The sequence below is a fragment of the Pterocles gutturalis genome, unplaced genomic scaffold, assembly GCF_000699245.1.
Source record: "Pterocles gutturalis isolate BGI_N339 unplaced genomic scaffold, ASM69924v1 scaffold33123, whole genome shotgun sequence".
NCBI lineage: Eukaryota > Metazoa > Chordata > Aves > Pterocliformes > Pteroclidae > Pterocles > Pterocles gutturalis.
In genome coordinates this window covers 1-24,683 of record NW_010121524.1, presented here as the reverse complement: position 1 = coordinate 24,683, position 24,683 = coordinate 1, and the positions used below count along the sequence as shown (strand labels likewise).

General features: G+C 36.4%; 1 protein-coding gene across 1 annotated transcript; it reads right to left on the bottom strand.

Annotated features, from left to right (window-relative positions):
- Positions 1 to 530: 530 nt before the first annotated feature.
- NUP107 (nucleoporin 107kDa) lies at positions 531 to 22,811 on the bottom strand. Its single transcript, XM_010077275.1, is given in 25 exon segments — positions 531 to 706; positions 1,476 to 1,643; positions 1,943 to 2,056; positions 2,651 to 2,776; positions 2,959 to 3,119; positions 3,298 to 3,400; positions 4,399 to 4,505; positions 5,519 to 5,669; positions 6,006 to 6,044; positions 7,665 to 7,783; positions 8,222 to 8,291; positions 9,404 to 9,452; positions 9,560 to 9,705; positions 11,119 to 11,178; positions 11,712 to 11,788; positions 12,926 to 13,016; positions 15,775 to 15,788; positions 15,791 to 15,887; positions 16,862 to 16,940; positions 17,850 to 17,938; positions 18,418 to 18,489; positions 19,654 to 19,702; positions 20,028 to 20,155; positions 22,044 to 22,147; positions 22,681 to 22,811. Coding segments are annotated over 25 exon segments (2,436 nt in total). The 5' UTR covers positions 22,796 to 22,811; the 3' UTR covers positions 531 to 598.
- Between the last annotated feature and the right edge of the window lie 1,872 nt (positions 22,812 to 24,683).

Sequence of the window (24,683 nt, the reverse complement as noted above, 5' to 3'; positions counted from 1 at the left end):
ATGTAGACGCAGCCAGAACAAGGTTTCTAGATAACTTACTAAATCTCAAACTTGGGAGTTTCAAGGTATGATCACCCTTCCTCAGGTTCAGGATTACAGCAGCATTCTCACAGCTACACGCTGTGCATGAGGACAGCAAGCCCTTCACTCTCTTTGAATTTCCTCTCATCCAGGCCCCTGCATCTGCTCCTTCTCCCCTGCTTTCCACACACATCCTCCTGCAGTCTCACTTTCCTCGTCCCTGGCCCATTGTGCATTCTTCTCCTGACAAGTAATGTTTCCAGTCTACAGGCAGCTCTTTGGCATGTAGCAGAGAGTACGGAGGTTCACCCAATCACCATATTTATATACTGACATTTTAGATTAGAATGAACAAACATTCTCGGTTTGTGAAGCTCTTTTATTAGAAAACATTATGAAAAAGGTTGTATAACAAATATCCTCTCTGAAGTTGGTCAGAATTTTTCAAGTTGAAACTGAAATCTGGGTTTTTTTCCCCCGAAGAACAGAACAGTTTAATTGAGTCATAGTTTTGTTTTTTTTTTTTATAATCAGAATGTCCATGTTCAGAAGTTCTTGCACGTATCTACATGAAATCCTATGACTGACTTTCATATCCCAAAGGATCAAGATCCTGGTCCAGAAGCATCAGTGATGATTCCCTCAGCTTCTGTAGAAGCTTTCGGAGTTCTTCTTTTGAAAATACCTAAGAATAAAAAAAAGATATAATGAAGTAATATTTATTTGCAATGAATAGCACTGATATAAAAGTAAATGGTGGTTAAATTAGTTACTGAATTTCTCTCTTTTTTGTCTCATAACTACTACAAAGATTACTGGTAAACAGCCAAATTTAATTTTCCTGTTATTACTGGCAGAGATCTTAAGCCAATCCAGGCAAACGCATCACAGTATTTTTCTTAGCTTTGATATTTCTTTTCAGATTTCTAATCCTTGGGAGTTTTTTTGGGGGGAGTGTTGTGGTTTAGCATTGTTTTTGGTTGGTTTGACTTTTTTTTGGGGGGGGGAGGGGGAGGAAGAGTTTCAGTGATAGTTTTTTGAGGTTGCTTTTCAGGCTTTTGGAGGGAGAGAAGGTTAGGTAAAACAAGTGCTCAAAACCAAAACCTGCTTATACAATGTTCTGAAATGTGATGGGAAAAAGAAAAAATTACAATTCTACAATTCAACTTATTTCAATCCAATAGCCCCCATCCAAAAATTAGTAACTGCAGAACTCAGGAGAACTGCTTGTCAAAACATTGGCATAGTCTTCAGCATTTCACAATTAACTCTTTGATTCCTTCAGTCAGCACACAAGGAAACCCGTTACTACTGCACTGAATAGGAAGAGATGAAGAAACTTATGATGTTAAGAAACATATGGCATCTTCCTCTCCATATAGAAGCTTTTCCCACAGTCAACCCACAGAGCTTTTAAATGGAAGCGAAGCTGTCTGTAGCTCTTGGTAACTTACCATATAAAGCTTGTGTCGCTCAGAAGCAACCATGTCAGCCAGTCGTAGGCACTCCTGGTACTGTCCAGTACTATGCAACACTGTGTGCAGTAAAAAGCACATCATTGGCAAACACAGCTTTCGCAACAAAATCATCTGATGTGTTCGTTCAGGGTCATCCTCGGCATCCTTACCATAGCAAAAAAATATATTAGTATTATGAACATCTACCTTTACAATGCAGCTCAGCATAACTACACAATTAATTGCATCAGAGGCAAAAAACTGGACTAACCAGCCTAGACTGGACTGCCAGATCCAATTTACACAGTAACTGAACGGGAAGCAATCTGTGACTAGTCACAGCAACGCCAGAGTGAGTTATAACAGAATAAACACAAGCACATCAAACTAAAGGTGACAAAAGGTACAACTCGGTACAATCCAGTGCTTTGTGGTCTACATCATGCTATAAAAATTAATGTTACCTCTCTAACATCAACCATCCATCCTCCATCAACAAATAGCAACACATTGTACATTTTCTCTTTCACATCAGCTGTAAGAGCATCCAAGAGGCTTTTCCAAATACCATAGTCCATCTGGCAAAGAAAGAAAAAATAAACTACTGCAGAACAGGATAATTTCCAAGGATATTTTAACACAGACTTTTCTCCTAGCATGCAACAGCCAGTGCAGCTCTAATTCAAATTAGAATCTTCAGCCAACTGCCAGAACCTAAAAGCCCGCTGCTAACAGCTATTTGCATCCATGCTTAATTCCCTGTCCAGAGAGTCAGACAGGTTATTCAGAAGCAAAGCCACTAGATGCAGATAATTTTCAACAACTTATTCTGACATGCTTATAAAACGAGTACTCATATAAACTGAATACAGTGTATTCATACTGGCCAGACATGCAAAAATAACTTTTGGCAAAACAAACAGAACTGCAGCATCTTTTAAAGAAGAAAATGCGACAAATACAAGAAAAGAAAAGGGTTAATAGCAAAATCAAGTACAGACTTATTACTACTCTACTGTCTCATACTCCCTCAACATTAAAAAAACAGAGTACTTTAGAATAGAGTCCTTAGTCAATATGAATTAGCAGTCTTCTACGGTTTCATTAAACTAATACTGCCTCCTAAGCAAGAACGTAAATGTTTCTAACAAATAACTTAAACTTTTACCCACCTCATACTTCTTTTCTTTATGTTCATGGGCCACTTTTTCAGTGAAACTTGCTTGTGGTAACAAAGAAGGCTTCTGTGGAGCCGAGTTCATGTGTTTAAACCATTCGTTAAAAGTTTCGTGGGCTTCCTGGATTGCATTGGAAACAGTGTTTGGACATTTTTGACTCATATAATTACAAGAATGTCATTGAATGCACAGCTATAGTGCATCCAGAAATCAGAAGTTAAATCAAATGGATAAAGTTTAAGGTTTAAGCATCACCATTAATTCTAAGTTATAACTTGGAATACATGGTATCTGAAACTCACCAAATATGCCCGAATACATAAATGTTCCCGTATAGCATTGTCATCTTCAGCTGGAAGTGGAGTATCCATTCCCTGTTCTTCCCATTGGTTATATATTTCTGCTATAGAGTCTTGGGGAATCTTCACAAACACATCTTCTGCAGCTTCATGTTTCTTAGATGCTACGAGAATGTGAACTGAGTATCAACAGCTATGCAATTTCCACACTTTATTTTTATAAACTGACAAACCCGTGCTTTTTAATAGACTAGATTCAAAGTTATAGCAACTGTAGTGCCAAGAGCCAATGAGAACAAAACCAACATTTAAAAAGTCTACAATATTTGTGAAGTTTAGTACCCAAGAACTTCCTCATGATTGCATTGCTTTGCTTAAGTGCTTCCGCCCTCTGTGCAGGATCAAATACGAGCCAGTCAATTACATCTATTTTCAGCCGATCCGCCTGTAAAAACCAACATATAGATTGAGTAACATTTCAAGCATACAGCTGATGTTAGACACACTAAATGTGGTCAGTGAAATACACAAGTTTCTAGAGATCTATGGATAGCATTATGACATACTAACAAGGATTGCTTTATTCACAACTTCAGTATCAAAAGCTTAGAAAACAATCTCTGCAATCTAAAATAATCCAAAAATACATTTCTAAGTATTCCCAGGATGTTCAGACCAATAGATGAGCATCAGCTCTCAAAAATTTTCATAAATTACCATGCATCTTCCTCAAACTTTAATATGAATACACTGTACAAACGTGGTTTATGGAGCCCTTGCTACAAGCTTCAGGGGTGCCATCAGCCTGCAACCACAGTTTTCCAGCTCTTGCATTGTATAAACTACCTATTTGGCTTCAAGAGTTTAAACTTTGTACTGAACAACAAAAAAATTGCCATAAGGTTGCAAACTATCCATTGCTTTTTAAACAGTACTCTGAATGCAAGCTATTAATTGTACCTCACTGTCACTAAAGTACCAAGTTGGATCCAGCCGACACTCAATAGTGACAACAAGAAAACTGTCACTGAAGGCAATGTCTGTCATAGCTAGAATATGTCACTTGAGCATGTAATAAGGTGCATCTGAAATCCAAAGTATTAATCCTTGTAATTCTGAGAGGCTACAATAACATCTGATTCTCAGCTACAACATGTTTTGTTATAGTCATTTCATGGGTTTTATCTTCACTTATTGTTTGCATCCAGACATGCTGCTGAGCAACATACACCACAGCCCAGAAGATCAAGGAGATGTAGACACAGAAGTTACGAATTCGTGCAATTCAACTCCTCACACTTGGTCACATGGAAAGGGCATTTCCCTCACAGGCTTTTTCAAGGCAATTTCCAACATCGTTGAAAGAGAAATACGGATCATATATGGTAAAAGACTCTGTAGTTGACTGCAAACTGGAATATCTGCCCTACAAAGTACACTCACCTCCGTTGTGCCTGTATCTAACATATGGTCATGGTGACTGAATTCACCAGCATCCTTCTTGCGGATGTTTTCAACGACAGTTTTTGTTATGGTTGCAACATCCAGACCTGGGTTAAGAGGGAACTATGTAAGAGCAATCATGAATTCAAACTTGCCACAAAATGAATTTCAGGCTCCAGTTGTTGATCTTATTCCTTACTACTAGTAATGCTTATCAGTCTGTTCACACTCACATTATTGGAGTGAATTATAAGCTTTTGAGATACATAATTTATTGCAGGTATTTTAGAAGAATAATATTTGAGATAACAGAGAACATCAAACATGGGAAAAAGAGTAAGACAACTAACAAGTTTTTTAGTCTGTGCTGGGGACCAGCATAAAGATATATTTGCTAAGACCACTGATTCCTACAGTTCTGATGGCAAGACTATGATTTGACAGGATGTACCAGGAAAAGCTCAGAATAGTTCTTTTACAGATGCTGAAGCAGGATGTTTCATTTTTGAAACCTCAGCCAAGTTTTTAAAAGAAAATTACTAAAAATGATTGAAGAAAAGTTAGACACTGAAGTCTGCAGTAAATCTATTTCTTTGTGAATTTACAGTGTCACAGTGTCAAACAACAGACAGTGTGCTGCTTCACTGTAGTCTCTTTTAGTTTGATGTATAGGCTTGGAAGGAATCTTACAATTAATGCAAACAACCCTCCATGGCTAAGAAAGAGCACTATAAATAGGACAAAAAATTAAGATACTCATAACCTTCCTAAATCCACAAACAGGTTTGTATTTTTATAATTAGTTTTCTGCAATAGTGTGATTATGGCAAGCATCACAGCATAGATTTGAGACAGGCAGCTGGCATTTACTTCCTGCTGTGTTTGGTCATAATCCAGAAGCAAATCTGGTATTTAGTTTAATTGAGAAAAAGAACTGCAATTCCAGGTTGGTTAAAAACCACCATATACCTACTTGAAGAAGTGATCAGCAAATTTATTTTATTTAATTGAAAAATAAGGAAAAAAAATCATCTTCATAGCTAGGTCTTGCATTAAAAATTACTGAAAGACAAAATAGCCCAGGATATAATATGATTATTTCAATATCAGCATATCTCACCTGCATCTTTTGCTAATTCAAGGCAGTGGTGGCGTTGATCACTTTCAGTAACATCTTCGAGAAATGAAGCATACTGAGCAACAGCTAGCTCTGGGGGCAAGTGGCTAACATAAAATGCTATTAAATCTGTGTGCTTCTCAGATATCATCCGCTGTAGAATAAGAAGCAAATAGTTAGAAAAACACACTCTATTCTTCTGTAAAAACATGTTTTATGTAAGAACATAAATGTGTAAAAATTTCTGATTATTTTGTTCTGATATTGGAAGATTCCACTTCTCAGCTTCTAAAAAAGGATCAATAAAACTGTCCCTCTTAAGCACTGCTGACAGAAACTCTGCATATTTGGCAAGCTTCCACATATCTCTTGAGAAGAGAGCATTAACTGCATCATAGCTCTTTCCATCCTGTAACCTTAAGTCACTTTTTCTTCCTCCTTTATGTCTAAATTACATCAGACAAAGCAAGCTATAGTTTTGAAAGCTTACCTGAATGTAGGTCTTTAGGACTTCAACAGAAACTTCCTCCTTATTGAAAACAAATATAAATTAAATTTTAACTCAGATAATGTGGGGAAAAAAAAAAAAGAAGATACTTTACAGGCTGTCACTATTACACAGATAGAAGGTTATTTGCTTATCTATGCTTCGGTAATCTACACATTCAAACAGGCTCAGCTGGAAGAACTGTTTCTCTTGGAAACTGATTTAAAAAGTTTTCTGCTTCAAAGATTTAGTGTTCCAAGGGTTTTCTTTTCCAGCAACTGTATAATATAGTTTTTGGTCTAACTGGAAAGTTACTTTGTAAGTTGTTTTCCTTGCAGTGTGCTAAATGCATTGTTTTATTACAGAAAATTCTAATGTTCCTATGTATAGGGTATAAATACCACCTGGCTCATCTGTAATAGCCTAAAGTAAACAACCAAAGTACAGACCAAGCACCTGAGACTGCTTTAGCTAAGACTCGAGTGTTTGTTACGGTGAAGAGCTCTCATTGTCATTTTGTGTAAATATGTATAAATGGAATTGGAGAAGTTCATCTAAGCATGTATCTATCTGAATTGTACTCAAACGTCAAATAAGGAACATCATAAAATCTTGCACAACTGCCTCTTCCCTCTCAGGTCTACTGAGGGTTGATTGAGTAATCTTCCAGTAAAATCACCTACTCCAAGTAGAGTAGAGTACCGTAGAAGTACTGTACAAGTACTGTAGAGGCAGTAATCAACTGTTACTCACAATCCCCCACTGGAATTTATGCAGGAAATTGCACCTTTTCTGTCCCCTCTGTTAAACATATGCTAATGACTGGTTCTACTGTACTTTAAAGACCTACTCTATAAAATTTTGACTCTGGCTAAAAAATGTGTAGGTATATACACACACAAGTTCCTCTTAATTAGCTAAATGTTAACTGACTTCAAAATAAATTTCAAAGAGGGAACGCAGCAATGATTGGAGGTATGAAAAAGCGTAATAACTCAGAGCTGTATTTAAAGCATCTAATGAAAACACACATTTGTCTTTTGCCAAAATAGGTTACTTGCAGAAACTTATTTGATATGTAAGTGGTTCTAAATTTTAAAATAGTAGAAAAGGAGAGCTTCTAATTACTTGTGATTGCCTCAGAAAAGAGTAATTACAGCTATGTGACCCATCTGCATATTTGGCATAAATAGCCTAGGTGTCTAGTAGACTATACTTAATATATATTTTGAGAAAATACAAAAGTTTAATCTAGCATCAATTACCTCAAGCAAAAACATTTATGAGCTTACAGCAATAGGTACAATTCCAAGGACTGGAAGATAATATCAGGTTATATTCAAAGAATCTTGGCTTCTATGAATAAGTCTAACATTGAAGTTTGAGTCAGGTCCTTCTCAATAAAAGGCTTATAAGCAGAATCTATCATCCTCAAAAAATAATTTTCAACCTGAACTGGAGGGGAAGAGGATGCTCTTTTCTAATTTTGAGTGTTATATTTAGGCTCCAAGATCAACAAATACACTATATAAACATGCAGGTCCTCATCAGCCTGGTACTTATTTACCATCATTGTATGTAGTCTATATATTTGCACACAATAATTTCTACTTCAAAGACTAGCTACTGCTATGACAACAAATCAAATACAAGTGAATTTACCTTAGTCTGCAGACCCAAAGTACGGAAAAACAGAATAAGATGCGTCATGAAACGAAGGAGGTGTCCTGGGAGCACACCTCTGTCTTTGGAAAGCCATCTGCTGAATTCTTCCATCAAACCTATAGCCACCAAGGAAATGTTGATATTAGCCATATCACAGGGAAAAAACACCTAGGAAATATTTCAAAATTATGCATGTGTTCAACAAACATATTTTAGCCTCAAAAGCCCAACAAAACAGAACAGCAACAGTTTTGGAAAGATTTAGCTGCTTGGCTTAAATATCTACATATTTTGTAATTTCTTAGAAAAAGTTATAGCAATAGACTCACATACATTTTGACACATTTACATGATTTAATGACTTCTTTGAAAACTACCTCGTATGTCAAACTGCAGAAGGTCCCTACAGTTCTCGATTAAAGACGCAACTTTGCTTTTAGGTGGAGTTTGCCTACTGTGTGCTTCTAAAATCCATTCACATATAAGTTTCTGGAAAGGTCACTAGAAATAAGGTAGTCAGTTGACATTTAAAAATCACTTAGAGAAAAGCTCACCATCCACATCTCCCAGTATAATGAATTTCTGAATCACATGATAGTGTTCTTGATTCTCCTCTATAACCCTCTGGGGAAGGAAAAAGAGAGTTCAAACTTTGAATAAAATCTTATAGCATAATGTATAAAGAAAGCAAACTTATAAATAAAGCAAAGGGTCCTTAGGGAAGAAAGCCTTCCTGTTTCAAAGAGCAGGAGAAAAGCCACTTGCTATCTCAATGTCAAATTACAAGAATATTGACAAACTAAAAGAAAGAACCACAATATAGATCTGTGGAGGTAATACTTTCATGGAAGAGATCCAAGAATAAAGGCTTTTTGCTCTGAAGAGGAGAATAAGTAATGATGTTACAGAGAATAGATTGACAAAGTCACAGAAGAAGCAACAATGTGTATAGATTCTTAAAGAAAACGCATGTGAAACTTACTTGAGGAAGAAGAGGGGTTTTTTTTTGGTAGAGGAATTAATGCACTATATACAATTCAAATGCACCTGTAAAGTTGCTACATGGTAAGGATCGCACTAGAAAAGCAAAGGCAGCTGGGTGTGTCTGTGGCTGACTGCATCAATCTGTAAGCTGTCTTTCAGTGTGTCTTTGTCTTAGCAATACCATAAATGCTGTAAGTCTATTCCATCAAATAAAGTGTAGTTTCAGTTTACAAAATTAACATATACATTCCACCTTAAATGAAATAACTAACCTGTGTGTTAAAAGTAACAAAGAAACACAGTCTGTTTAAGGAAATATGCTTTTAAATTTTGAAAGGCCCGTTTCGAAATTTTGCACACAAACCTCCTACAAAGAAAAATGAAAGCTCCTAAAAGAAAACAGCATGTAATCAATCATTGCACATTTTATCAAAGTGTTAAATAGGTGATTTACTCTGCTTTGTATGTCTGGAAACACTTGACAGTCAGCTATTTCTTCAAGCACACCCAGCTAGTTTGGCAGACATGGGGCAAGATAAAACCTGTATCTTTTTCAATATTTTAAACGTGGCAGCATATAGAAAAAAAATCTATTTGAATTGAGAAATTACACATTACAGAGGTAGAAAACCTATAATAAATCAGTCAACTCTGCATATTTGAGCATTCATTAAATAGTGTAGCAAAAGTAAAACCTAGTGAATAGTTAAAAACGGTAAACGGTGAGGAGAAACACTGTAACTAATATGTACCTTTTTGTCTGTTGCCTGAAGTTCTTCAAAAACTTTTTCTGAAGTCCAGCTTCAAAGGAGAGAGAAAAGGCAAAAAATGTTACCTTGAACATTCCAAACAGATCATATACAGGATCCTTTGTTGACTATAGGAGAGTAACTGTACTTAAAACTTACTTTGTTTCTAAATAATCTCTAGGGAGCTCTTCCATCTCCTCTGTGGTTATTACTGAAGTTCGTATTTCCTGCTCAACAAGAGTGTCCACCATGACCCTGAAATATGCCCAAACAGTATCTTCCCAGGTATCACAAACTGGAAGAAGCTGCATATTAAAAAAAAAAAAAACCCCAGCAAAAATTATCCAGAGATGGAGACCTATCAGAATCTGAACAGAGCAACCATAATTTAGGATCAGACTTCCTGGCACCAAAGCAGACTAATAACCGACCATCTTGAAAAGCAGCCTTTCCTTCATCAAAGCAGGTCACAAAAAAGTCCCTTCACTGAATAATGCTCTAGTACCTTGATTATTTTATATCAAAGGGAGTCAACAGAAGCCTTCCTATCCTCCTTCCAGAGGCAGCACCACTCTGACACCATTCCCCTTCTTGTGTACCACCTCAGAAAACTAATCCAGATGAAGACTATCCACTTTTCTGCCTGATCATTTCTCAGCAGGATCACTTTGCCTTACAGGTCTATGTCATGGTTGCACAAGTCAAGGTGCAGCAGTGAGCAGTGAAGGGCAGAAGGAAGGGAGTACTGCTGCTGTGGTGACATAAGGAATTTTATATCCAGTTCTTATCTGAATCTTCGTAGGCTCTTTCAGCAGTGAAACCCTAGGACAAGTTCCAGAGAAAGCACTGGATTTCGTGAAACACTTCTCTCTTACAGTAATTTTAAAATTACTGAATTTTACTAGAATTACTTAAATTTAACTTCAATAAATGTCTCTCTGCTCTGTCACAATAAAGTACTTATCTTCTGTTCTATAAGTCTGTAATTTTACAATACCTTTTCTTCCTGTAAAAGAACAGATTTCAAAATTAAATTAAAACCTGAAAACATTCCCTATTCCCCTCTTTTTATTTTCTGAATTATCTTTATTTCTACTACATCATGCCAAAATGAGGGGGAGGGGACAGGAAATCAAACTCCTCAAGTAGGAGCTTACCACTGATTACTATAACAGCAAGGAAACTTTTATGATAGTCTGCAATGTTCTTCATTGTTCTTAAAAATAAAAAAGAATTTAAAATCAATAGTTAGGTGGAGGAGAGCACAAAAACTTCTGGAGGATTAAAACTAATAAAAAGAGCGAACTACTTAAAGATAAAGGTGAGCATCGTCCACAGTAGAAAACTATTGATAATGAAATTCGGGTACAGAATAACCTTTGGATAGACCAACTTGTCTATAAGAATACTGTGTAGGAGCAGGAAAGTGACTATATAAGCTCTCAAATAATAATAAACTAGAAAAGAACTAAACCAACAACATTACAACAGTTTGTACTTTTTACTACTAAGAAATGTCTATCATATATTTAATTAAGGCACAGCAGTCCTACAAAGAACGTGTCTACTAAAGCAGCAATGTTTGCTATTGTCCTGTTCACTAGATCTTTAAAAAGTCAATAACCAGTAATTGCAGTATTTCTGAAGGTATCACTGTCACATATGAGAAAGAAAACTTGCAACTACCAAACACCACTTAGCTAGGAGGCTTGACATACCTGTTTGAGGTTTCCACTCAGTGCTGCATAGATTGCTCTCTCATATCTATTAAACTGCTCCTAAAAGAAACAGTAAAAACGATAACTTTTAATTACAAAGCATATAAGTTTTCTAGTCACTTTACATTTTATTAGAGATTAATCCATTACAAAATGTTCCATCTAATGGTTTCCAAGAAAAACTGGGAAATCACAGGACACATCAGGAGCCAAAATAAGAATAACAAGTGACTCCTCCTTCACTGGTACCCCCTTGTAACTTATCTGAAAAATTTATATTGACCTGCAAAGAAAGCAACATTTTTCCTTTCCCATTCAATTCCATCAAGACGAAAGTCAAAGTGTCAGCAGTTTTACTTTCAACGAAATTTTAAAAAGTTAGACATTTCCTAAGTTTGAAAAATTGATGCTGATTACGTAGATTTCTCACTACAAGACATAAACACGTTATTTCAGAATTCCTCTTAGAAGCATTAATTGCAAATCCTATAAGCAGCAAACACAGAGGGGGTAGGTTTACTTAAAATCATATTACAGAGTTCAGAAAAGTTCAAATTTATATATTAATAGAAAGCAAATCAGCATTATCTTACCTCTTCGGCCATACGCCAACAACTTATTTTCCAAATACACCTGTATGGATTCCCTTGAACAGGCTCCAACTCTTTTCCTACATGCAAAGGATAATTAAAAAAAAAAAAAAGGTAAAAAAACCAGAAAAAAACATAAAAAGGTGCTCTTAAAAAAAGAGAAACCAGTAACAAGGTAAAGCCTGTTTTCTGTTATTAACCCAATTTCAATCTGTTTGGAACTCTTCCCAAAGCATTTTGATGCTTTCAACTGGACTGCAAGGTGGCTGCTTTTCTGGGAAGTTTGGTAAATTTTGAAAGCTTAGTTGCTATCTAGCTTTGAAGAAAATAATGTTTTTGACTATAACATATCTACAATGTTTACATTTGGAAAACAAAAAGTTAAGGAGAAAAGGAATATTTCTTTCTTAAAGGACTACAAACTTCTAAAAAACGTCACTGCTTCAGTGCTGCTGTTCTGCATGCATCTGCACGAGGGCATGCATCATGGAATTAAAACCCACGTAACAGCAGGCTAGGTAAGTACTCTCAAAACAAGGCTAGGACACTGGTGAAGCATCCACATAAAAGTAATGGGCTATTACAATTTGAAAAGTAGGAAAGCATTATGGCTTCCAGACTTGGCTATGCACAGCACTTAGACACATTCTTAAATTCTTTGCTAAATCCTGCAACATCCTGAGTATAAAAAGAAGCAAGGTACTGTGTTGTAAATAGGACCATGTGCAGGGGACTCCAGAACCAAGGAGAAAGGTAATTTAACAATTTTCAATTATTTTAAAAGCATATCCTTTTCTTGCATTTACATCTGCTGAAATCTAGTACTCTATACCTTTCTGAAGCTGGATATAGAGTCCAACATTGAGTCGGTAACAAACAAAATGTTTGCTAGGTGGCACAAGTCAGATGTTGAGAAAATACAGACTGAAATGTTATATGGAGGTGGAGAAGATCTGTCCAGAATTCTGAGACATCTATTTCCTAGTGATTACACTTGATTTTCAAAAAGAAAATAACTTTTAAGTGGATTCAGTGAACTCATATCCTCAACTAAAACCATTTCACAATAGTTTTTACACGTTCAACAGACATGGCAAAATACAAAAAAGGCTCTCAAGGTGAAAAGGAAGAGCTACTTCTCTTTGCCACAGAGTGATACTAAGAGAAAGCCCTCTGCCCTATTTTTACATGTCTCAAATGGACTTTGAAGTAGATACCTCCATTTATGTTAGGATCATGATATAATTTCCATCCTTCCAAAGTTGCAGCTCTCCAGGCCTGACCACATCTTTTGCATAAGCGCTGTGCCTGAAAAATAATGGACTTTCTCAGCAACAGACTTCAAGGTAGGAAAACAACCAGCTTCGCCTTTAAAAATCTGAACATTATTAAAATCCTTAATTTGTATAGATATGCTACTAAGCAAAAAATAAGCATAAAGTCAGAACAACTGAAATATTTCAAAGTAAATCAAAATGTCAGTGTTTTTTTCAGTTAACATGTTAGTTTTTCAGCCAGTATTTATAGCAATGTGAGAAATATGCTACAGTCTTATCTTTGCTAGCTTAAACAGTTGTTACACATCCTTCCGAATGTCTAGTTTAAGGTGTCATATTGTTGCTTGGATGTATAATCAATCAATCTCCTCACACAGTTATCTACTTTTCCAGTTGTCTTAGCTTTCCAAACCCCTCATGCACTTCTAAAAATAGTAATCCCATCTTTCCCATAATGATATTCAGTAGTCTATGCACTAGTACAAACAGGTTTAATTCAAAGTTATTTTGAATAGGAGATGGAAAGTAGAACAGAAACTGTACAAAAAAGCTTTCCTACAATTCTTCCAATCCTACACCCCTGCAAAAAAAAAAAAAGAGTCAGCTAAAGAGTATCTAATTAGTCTGACTGGTACTGTTCCAGGACTGACAAAACAGTATCAACAGTGATAAAAACTGCAATATGCAGTCTTGATTGTTTAGCCAAATTCTTCTCACGCTGGAGAGCTGCAGACGTTCAGCCATTTCGGGAATGGTCACAAACAGTAAATTTAAATAACAGACAGGTAAGTTGTTCTAGCTTACCTGCTGTGTATTACCTATTGTACAGCAAATGAACAGAGGTTCTTTCTTAATCAGAGTAAACTCAAAGTATTTTAGCTTACTCTTTCAGCAGGGAATAACCCACTTCAGGCTTATCAAACAGTAGGGATATCGTAGCAGCAACTGCAGAACAACCGATACCACAGATTTATATTCATACTGCCCTGCAGCAACATGCTCATGTGCCCATACTATCAGAAAATGAACAGATGTGCACCATATTGGAACAGAATACTAGCAAGTAACCATACTTCTAAGTCTTAAGGTCTTGGGCACAAGAATCTCAAGTCCCTTTTTTTTATTTCCCCTGATTACTCAAATGTCATTGTATATACATAGAACTTAGTATAAGGGAATCAGTTTCCAGTTGAGGCCTTGTCCTGGTTTCGGTTTAGGCTGGAATAGAGTTAATTTTCTTCCCAGTAGCCAGTACAGTGCTGTGTTTTGGATTTAATACGAAAATAATGTTGTAACACACTGATGTTTTAGCTGCTGCTAAGTAGTGTTTATGGTAACTCAAGGACTTTTCAGCTTCCCACGCTATGCCAGCGAGGAACTCCACAAGAAGCTGGGAGGGAGCATAGCCAGAACAGCTGACCCAAACTGGCCAAAGGGATATTACATACCATATGACATCACGCTCAGTATATAAACTGGGAGGAGTTAGCCAGGAGGCTGTGACTGCTGCTCGGGACTCGCTGGGCATCAGCTGGCAGGTGGTAAGCAACTGCACTGTGCATCACTAATTTTTGTATATTCTATTATTATTATAATTTCTTTCTTTGCTGTCCTATTAAACTGCCTTTATCTCAACCCAAGAGTTTTCTCGCTTTTGTTCTTCCAATTTTCCTCCCCATCCCACTGGGGGAGAGGGTAAGTGAGCGAGTGGCTGTGTGGTGCTCGCTTGCTGTCTGGGGTTAAACCACGACAGGTCTTTAGAGAACACCACAATAAAGTATTTACATTATTAAATAATGAAAGCCATTCCACAAGTGGGAATTGTTATTCAGAACAGCTTTAGGACAGAAATTGCCTGCATGTTACTCAGCTAAGGATTAATGCAAAGTATACACATCACATATTCTCTAAGGTGGGGGAACAAGCAGACTCATAGTGAAAGCTAATGGGCGATAACATGCCTTCTCAAATACTCAGATAAAGTCAAGCAAGAGTTTTCACTGCTGAAGACCCTGCCAAACAATAAAGGTAAGAAAACGAAGGGTAGAAAGCAAGAAAGAGAAGTTATTTTAACTAATAAGAGTAACCACTGTAAATAACTATGTTTCTTCTGAGGGCAGTACCAGCCTATCGAGCTTGGGCACTGGTCCCAAGTTCTCAGTCCTCGGACACACCTCAAAATGCACCATTGCAACTGTTTGTTCAACGAGGTTATAAAAATAAGCCTGATTCTCTCCCTGAGCTCCACTCAGATCATACACCCAAGGGAACATTAGAGGAGTAGAGCAAGTAAAGTTTGTTTAATTTAATACTATTTCTAAGAAGAGCATACATCAAACCTCTCTCTCTAGTTAGAACCACAGGCACGTTCCACTCCAATATATCTAGAAGGAAGCCTGCCTCTTAATCCAGTGATTAGTAGAGATGCAGTTAGAAAGTTCTTGGAAACATTCTGTGTGCTTGTTTGGCAGTATTTAGTATCAAGCCACTACAGAAAAAAAGAAATCTTGTCAAACAACCAAAAAAGCCAAGGGCATAACATTTTTTCCATAACATCTATTCTACACCCAAAATTACTTAACTAAATGCAATATTTTATTAAAATCAATTATTAAAACTAATTTAGCAGTCGATTACTATCGATATTGATAATAAACTGAAAATTAAATCACTACAGGCCAAATTTAAACAGATATTTTAGAAAACAGCTTATCATTAGCTTTAATAGTAAGATTTAAAATAAGTTAAACTAGTTAACCAAGAAGGTACTGCACGTTTCTGTAGCTTACCTCATCTGTCATTCTGCTCTGATGAGCGTGAAGAGATACTTCAATAACCTCACATCATCTTCTCGGTCCAAATCATCAAGTGGCAGTTTCTGTCTTATAGGAGCATCTGGATCCTGCAAAGAAAAAAAGACACCATCCATCCATCCAATGCCTGTATGTCTCTTATGATGATTTCTTGCACTGTTTTATAATTTGGAGTCACTTTTTCATGTTGGCACAACAATCTGTCCAATCCATATAATATCCAGCATGATACTTCCCTGTCTTTCCTCTCTCGTTTCTTTTACTCCTCTTCTATCACTGTTCCTATCAGAAGGAGCCATTGCAATTTCCTTATCTACTCCACCACCTTGTTTTTTTCCCTAAACTTTTCATCTTCCAGCTCTTCTCACCTTAAAACATCCTTTGCCCTTCTGCCTCTCTATCTACTAGTTCTCCTCCTCCACCTTCTGAGAAGGTTTTTCACAACAGCTGTACTTGCTTCTGTTTAATCCAAACCGATTTTCTCAAGCCAATCAATACCTCAGATCACTCCCCAATTGAATTAATCTTCTATGACTGCTTTGCTGTCACTGAGACAGTTCATTACCTCCTTCTATTATACAGTTCTTTCTTTTCTTGACTTCCCTCCTATTAGCTTTTACTGTAGTAGCTCCCAAGGAATCCCATCAGGACTTGATTTCATTGTACTAGTTACTATATAAAGACAGCATGCCCTTATCTCCAAGGGCTTCCGAACACTTTTATAAGCTTTTTTGGTTAGGAACATGAGTTTGTTTCGGACATAAAAGGTACTGATAAAGCCATTTACTTCACCAAATAGGTATTTGTGATGGGGGGTGGAGGTAGGGAAGTGTCTGCTGAAAGAAAACAGAAGTCCACATATCCCAAAAGGAACTCCAAAGGTGACCTGCCTCACAATTTCTGTACTAGTTTTCATCTTTTCCAACTTAAATGTTTTGAATTTTTAGATAGTACAACTACTTTTGCATAGCACATCTAAAAATTGCTGGAAAGTTGTGAAAATAGCATATATGCTCTCTCTAACCCATTTTGAAACCAAACCTTATCTAAAAATAATACTTACCAACTCTGTTACCAGAGGTCGAGAACTTCCAATGTACGTACTTAACTGTCGCTGCTTCAGGATATGTAGTGTGTTCTCCCTAAAAGCAGCGAAATGTTTTTGAGAAAAATGTCTCTTTTCAGCAAGCATCTTTTAATACGACACAAATACTGGAAGATATTTTTTTAAACATGGAATATGGTTACAGAAGAGACACACTTGGTTTGGTTGGTTTATCAGTGGACTGTGTTATGGTTCTGAAAATGCAACACTTCACAAGAAGTACAATATTAGAATTGATTCACATTTCTTTTATTTATTTCAAAAGCATCCATTATTTAAATTATTCATGTATTTAAATATGAGTTTATTTCTGCATGAGCAAAATGTCCCATTAGCATTCACTGTAAAGTCAGTTTAGGACAGAAATTCAATTTAGGATGGACATGATTCCAAAAGCCTGTATTCGCTGGCCATTAAAAACAGGCTTATTCTAGGCATTTAGCATTGGAGGTAGACTTTGGTCTTTTCAGTCGTAAAATCCATCATCACTGATAATAAAGATGACAATAATAGCTTCTGGTGAAGGGTGAATGACACAAACTGATGATAAGAACTTAAACAGGCAAAAACTAAAGCCAAAGAAGCAACCACCTGAATAACAGATAATAAAAATGTTTTTATCCAGGCTCATCAGCAGGCCACCATCTCTTATTATGCCTTATTATGAAAAATCAAATCTGCATCCAGGTTGAGATTAAATTAAGTTGCTTTGATGGTTTTCCTTCCATCCTTGCCTCCCAAAAGCAGTAACTGACATTTGAGAAGATACATGTCAGAAGATGGGTATGAAATATCAATTTTTATATCTAAAAATTCAAAGAAAAGAAGTGAACGAACTGAACAACTTTTAAAAATCCACTCCTTTTTAAGAATGATTCTGTGTCTCTGCCTCTAAAACTTACACTTGATGGGAGCATTTGAACAATCAAAGTAAGTCTCAACTCACCAATATACAGATTTTGCATAAAACTCAATATTATCGGAGAAGTCCCCAATTTCATCCTTGGCAATGCTCTCTAGCCAATCTACCACCAGCTGGAATACAATTAAATTGCATTTTTTAAACAAACATGTAACAAATAGTATTTTAACTGCCTTCCTCTCGTCTCTGGATCTACTCATTATCTACATGATAACCAAAGGAGTACACATACTGAAGACTATTCCGCTTCCTTTTTAAGTATCCAATATGAAGGTTGTTTAGGCACTTGATCTCTATTTCTCACTAGATGCTGCAGTTATTACAGTGCTACTTAATAGTTTATTAATCACCATCAACACTAACAGATGTTCCAAATGGGAATAGCTCCCAGCTTCCATCCTCTCCAAGTTAGCCTGAAAAACATTTCTGATCTTTAGAAACTAAAGAAAATTATTTTTACAGATACAAAGAACAGCACACTTCAGTGAATATTAAAAAAAAAGTATTAGAAACAGCTTCATAAAGTGCACAAACATTTAAGTGTCTACTGATCTATTTCCGTTCTCATCTTAAAAAAAACTTTCCGTCATACCTGGCTTTGACGAACAAGTGAATCTTTCTGAAACAAGTTGTCTACATTTGTCTTTTCACTAGCAGTTAAAACCTATTTAAGAAAAAGTTGTTTATTACTTCATGGAAAATAAAACTTGCCACAAAATCACAAATACCAAACTGAACACATACTACCCTATTTTTAAAAATGGATTACACTATACATTTGGTTTTATTTGGATGATCTTTTACATCCAGCTACACTAAAAACTGTAAAAGTGAGATTCAGAATTCACAAATGTATGACCACAGAAAGAATCTGCATACTAGATCCACTGATTCCACAGATTGCATTCGTATTGTCCTAAATCCCATTTACTACTGTATACATAAAAAAGATGACATTTTCCAAGACCATATGCACCCTTAAACAAGTGGGAAAAAAACCCCAAAACCAAAAAATCCAACCCCAGAACCCTGATCCTTCTCTCTGCCTTTCTGCATGACTTTAGTTTTCATTGGACTTGCAACAAAAAGAGAACAGAAGATGCACTGTCCTAAAAACACAAGTAGAAGGAGATTGTTTTTTGGCACAACAGCGCTTAATTTAATAGTGACAACTTAGCAGTGGGAATCCTAGAGGAAGCCATTTTATGACTGAGAAAAAAGCAACAGCAATCACAAATTTTACAAAGGCAGAGTTACTTCAGTTATTGTTTTGTCTTCCTAAGCATATTCTGGCAGCAAAGGCTGGAAGCACTGTATTGACATAGACAAGAAGACTACAGCTGAAACAAGAATTCTAAAAAATTTGGATTTCTCTTGAGATAAATTGGAAACAGGATTGCAAAGGCTAGACAGCTTGAGACCACATGTACTTCTTTTAGGCAAAGCAAAATTATCTCTGACGTGTGGGAACATTACTCCTACTGAAGCAACTTTTAAAAAGGTCTAAATAGTTACTTCTAGTGGATTTTTCCAAGTGTAGGTGGAATACTTAAGGAAATAAACCATAAAGTGTAGTTTATAATATTTTTCACTAGCATTTTATCTTTAGAACTGAATATTTAAATTCACTTTTCACCACGTATTAAATAATTTAATACTTGTCTTGATAAAAATCAAATCAGTCTCATTTTGTTTACATTCTTTCACCTTTGAATTTTGAGTAGCTGCAATATTGAGATTGTAAAAATAAAATACAAACATTTAGCTTATATTCAGCTTATTTAGCTTATTATATCACTTTAAAAAAACCTCAGAAGTCCAGGCTTACTGGGATATCAAATGCCGTTTCATCCTCCAGTGCAGACTGTATTCTGTCTCTAGAAATAAAAGGGCAAAACATCAATGATTAAAATAAAGCTGAGAACATTCATCAGAATGCATAATAAGTGAAAGCACTTAAAAATACCTTTACAAAAATGTTCTTTAAAAAAAATACTACAAGTTGCAAAGGTAATAAGAATAGGCTTGTTTACAACTTTTATTTCTGTAAATAAATAGACATATTATATCAGCACCTAGTTCCATAAACAGATTATCAACAGGTACTTAATTGCTTCACTTCATATCTATAAACTCATAAAAAAACATATCCAGGAAAGTCAGCTCAGTGCAAAAACATAACATGCTTTTCAAAGGAATTACCTATAAAGCGAGGACAACAGTCTCCAAGTTACCATCTCCTGCTTGAGAAGCCACAAGACACTGGCAGTTTTTGAAAACTTTTGCTGTCCAGGAGTCGCCCGATAAACTATTTTTCCTAGTATATTCACCTGAAGTAAGTACATTTATACATACTTAATATTGCCCATCATTGTATTTTTTTTTAAGACATTGCAGCAATCTTTTAATTATCCTGAACACTTTCAACAACTAAGTTTGATTACCATCTCTTCAAAATGTGTAAATGATACTACACACCATAAATTCCCTTAATTATTAATAAAAATAATATTAACACAGCCTAAAGGCCATAAACCAAGAGTGCAACTTTGTTTTGCAAGGCACTGTACAAACCCAGGACAAAACCAGCTTGTGTTGCTCCATTAAAAAGTAACAAAAGACTGGGAGGGAGAGAAGGCAACCACTGAAAAAAAAGAAAACAACAAACCAAAACCCAAAGCATCAAACCCCTCAAATTTTTTCCATCTACATCAATATAAAACATGAAGTCAGCCCTATTAGTATTTGTGACAGCATTTATGCATTTACCAGTACCAGAAAGATACCCTTTCCTTTCTAGCGCAGTTAAATGAGGAAACCCAAACGGCTGGTTACCACGTAATTTCCAGTATCACCAAAAAGAAATTATATTATCTTTTCCTTTATTTATTATGAAGAAAACCGAGACAACAAACTCTTTTCCATCAGTAGCTAATTCCAGAGCTCCTGCTACTTTTGAGAACAGCCCCAAACTCTCACATTTTAAGAGTACCCAATTTCTTAGGCATCAATATAATCATGAGCTTTCAAAGTGGGAGGTGAACAGCAGGTTTGGAGAAAAGAACGAGGTGTACCATCATGATGCAAGAGAGGAGCATGATCTTCTCCCTTCTACTACCTCACTGAAAATATGAAAAGAGTTCATGTTTGCTAAGAGCCACAAGGCTGATCTCAGGGTATGGCTGAGAGGCAGCATGAGAGCTCAGGGCTGTCCCTCCACCTTCATCCTAAGCCCTCTCAGCAACATCCAAGACAATCCTTGGAGGAGCATCCTTCACTCTACTTTCATAAGTCCTCGGTAACGTATAGTCAACCCCCTCCAATTCCACATGGCTTAAAACAACCACTCGATATTTCATGATCTTGTAGATGGTATACATTATTCTCAAACAGGAGGAATGGAGGAGACTTTGTTTTCCATTTCGGCTCAGAAGTTCCACTATCTCACAAAATAATCAAGTTCACATTTATTTTCCTTCTCTTGTCAGCTTCCCACTTGGGAACACAATCGTGGTACACACCTCATTAAAGACCTCAGCATTTTCCAACTCAGCCCCAAAAACAAATTTACACAGAACGGGAGCAACCTTCTACCAAGAACGCATTTTCTTAACATAGACACAAGTATGAAGCCTCTCAAAAAAATTATCTGCCCACCTTGCTCTTTTTTGATCAACACTTATTGACAGAAACATCATAATTTCTTCCTTTCAAACTGTCCATCCCTGCAGATCCCAAACTGTCAGTCAACGGCCAGTCAAAAAACTAGGCCTAAAAGCAGATGCCTTAAATCCAATGTTTGAGCCCTCTACTGTCAGCTTGTCAGTAAGTTAGTAGAAAACTCTTAAAGCATCATAAGACAATGATTGATTTATTTATTCCCAAGAGAAATAAGTACTTTTTAATCCAGCTTATTATCGTTAACAAAAAATCTATACGTCTGCTCATGTTTATTGTCACTCGATACTTGGAGTGGAATGGCAGCCAGATGACATTTTTCAGCAAGCTACACAATATGCGTTCCTGTGCCAAAGTAGTGTATGAGGAAAGAGAGAGGCTATTCAGTACTAGTGTTCAGGGACTCATAAGACTGCAACCAGCTGGAAGATTTAAATTATCTCTTAAGCACTTGACCTTTCAGCTTAAAGAAAAAAAGCAATACTACTTAAAGAAGGGACTATAAAATAAAGCAAATAAAAAACCAAGCAAACTACTTACCTGACTGTTACAAATACTTTCATACTCATCCACAAGATCAAAAATGGTAGTTGATGTATGCTTCAGGAAGGAATGCAGAAAATCCGAGTACATGCTCATAGTAGCTAGAACAGATTTACGCAGAAACAGCCATATTAGCCAGACACAGCTTGATAAAAAAACCTCAACAAGCTACAAAAAAATCCTTCTGATGACAAGGCATTTTGTCTTTCGTAAATCCAAATGAGGACAACAATGATATGAACTATTTATATCCCATAAAGTCAGAAGAACTTATCAGCTAAGATATTAAGATACACAGAAGCTACAACGTAAGTCAAATAATTAAAAACTTTTCTTGTAAACATGTAATCTGAGAAAGTTTTAACAACAAACTGATTTGTGTATCTCCACAAAACTAATCCACTTTGCATCTTACATCACCAGAGCATCCCATTTGTGCTATCAGGTTCCACAGAAGACACAAACTCTCAAAACTCCAATAACTGGAAGATATTAACTTTCTGAATTTTTTAAACTGGACAGTTTTTGACAAAGAAATTTTTCAGCAAAATAATACAGAAAAAAGAACATATGTATATATATCCCACAAATAAAAAATGTAGTCAATTATTATGAAAACTTCAGATTGTCTCACCAGCTTCCCCAGGATCATCCTCACGCAACAGTACAGTGCTCATAGTGACATCTTCTGTCATACTGGACATGTCTAGATTTACAAACATTCCTGTCTGCTGAGGCGAGAGTGCCATTGTCCAGTTACTTTCATCCAACTAAAATCATAACAAGAACGTAAGGAAAATAAATAACAATCTCAGACTATTATAAGCCTAGCTCCAAGTTTTTTCATTCTATATGAAGTGTATAAACAGAACATTTCTAAAAATTAATGGTGAAATAACTGCCATTAGATAAGGTGCAGCAATGTCTGTAACAAACAGCTCTGAAAAGATAAATTTTAACCTGGAAAAAGGAAATTCTAAATGTTTTTTTCAGGAAATAACTAAAATAGAACCTAATCTATTAAGACCTTTACTTTAGAACACCATGTATCACTTTTCATCTTAAAACAAATCACTCTAAACTGCCATATTCTATTACGATAAATGTTTACTTAGTATTCTGCTGTTCAAAGTCAAAAGAGACAGAATACCATTGACAAGGTTGTAAAACAGCCGCAAAAAGTTAAGCAGAATAGTTAAAATTTGAATCAGAACCATTTACCAGTCTTTCAGCCTTCTTGGTACATTGCTCAAAACCATTTGATCGAATGAAGCAACACATATTTAAAATAATAGCAAGTATCAGAATATTAAAGGGGGAAATAAAGACATAACTATGCTTTTTTGAGGGTATTTCAGGGGAGGTATTTGATAACGTACTGGACATCAGAGCAGCAAAATAGCCAAAACAGAAGATAGAGTGTACATATACTGCACTGACAGTTCAGATGCCTGTAGTTGTTTCCATGACAGCAATTGCTTTCTCATCAGCAATTAACACTATACAAAGACTAGAGATGTGCCACTCTGATTCTTTTTTCAGACTCTTAAAATGGTCCCACCCAAACAAGTATGAACAGGGAACCAGATGACATTCCTGTAGCAGTCTCCTAAGCATATCAAAAAACAGTGGACATATACTTGTTACTCTTCCTTTTATGCCCCAGTTTCTACCCACACTATTCCTCTTGCCTGATCTCTCTCTGCCATTATTGCCCTCTAGCCAACGAGAACAGAATGCTGTAGCACTCCGATGGCAGCATAAAAACAAAGTCAGTTCCAGTAGAATTTTATCAGGTCTCTGTAGGAAATATAAAAAGGGCTGATGAGTGTTCTTATCTACCAGCAAGTGCATTTCCACAAAACAAAATTTTAAGTCCTTTTTCCATCACCCTCCTGTGAAAGTCTTTTTCTAGTCCCTAGTTTCCTCCTGCTAATCTAAACTGGATTCAAGTCATAGCACTAAATCTAACTTAAAACGTACTCCACTCACACAGCACTAGTTACAGAATGACAAGAGGCTCTGAATCAGAGGCAAAGTGCCACTGCTAAGAGCTGTATACACATGGTGATCAACTAGGCCCCAGAACCTGATAATTTTAAGAAACAAATGGTCTGTAACAAATTACAGAAACAACCAGAAGGGAGAATGAATTAAAATGCACATACAGAAAGACATCTTAACTTGTTTTGAGTTAATTTAGAAATAAACTGAGATAAAATACTTAAGACGTTCCTACTGATAACTCTTCTACATCAGTGTTTTTCCAAAGACATTACAGTAGAAGATAATCAACATTATCTGATAAGTCATAAGAACAGTCGCGAGATCAGCTGCTTTGGAGCTGACCCAGCTCCGACAGACCGACAGACCGCAAGGCACAGGGGGGGTTTTCGGGAGATTCCTTCGCTAGGAAAACCCCGAGACAGCAGTGGCACTGGAGTTGCCGGGGCAAACACGACCACACCCCCCTCCCAGTCCTTGAATTCTTACCAGGAGGGCAGAGAGCTAGCTCTCCACCCACAGAGAGCAACACCCTACAGCTGCGGAGGAGGCGGCTCCTGTAGTGGGACACTGAAGTTCTGCTGGGTCCCGAAGCCTCATAAGACAGCTGTAGGAGCAGAGCGAGCAGGCAGG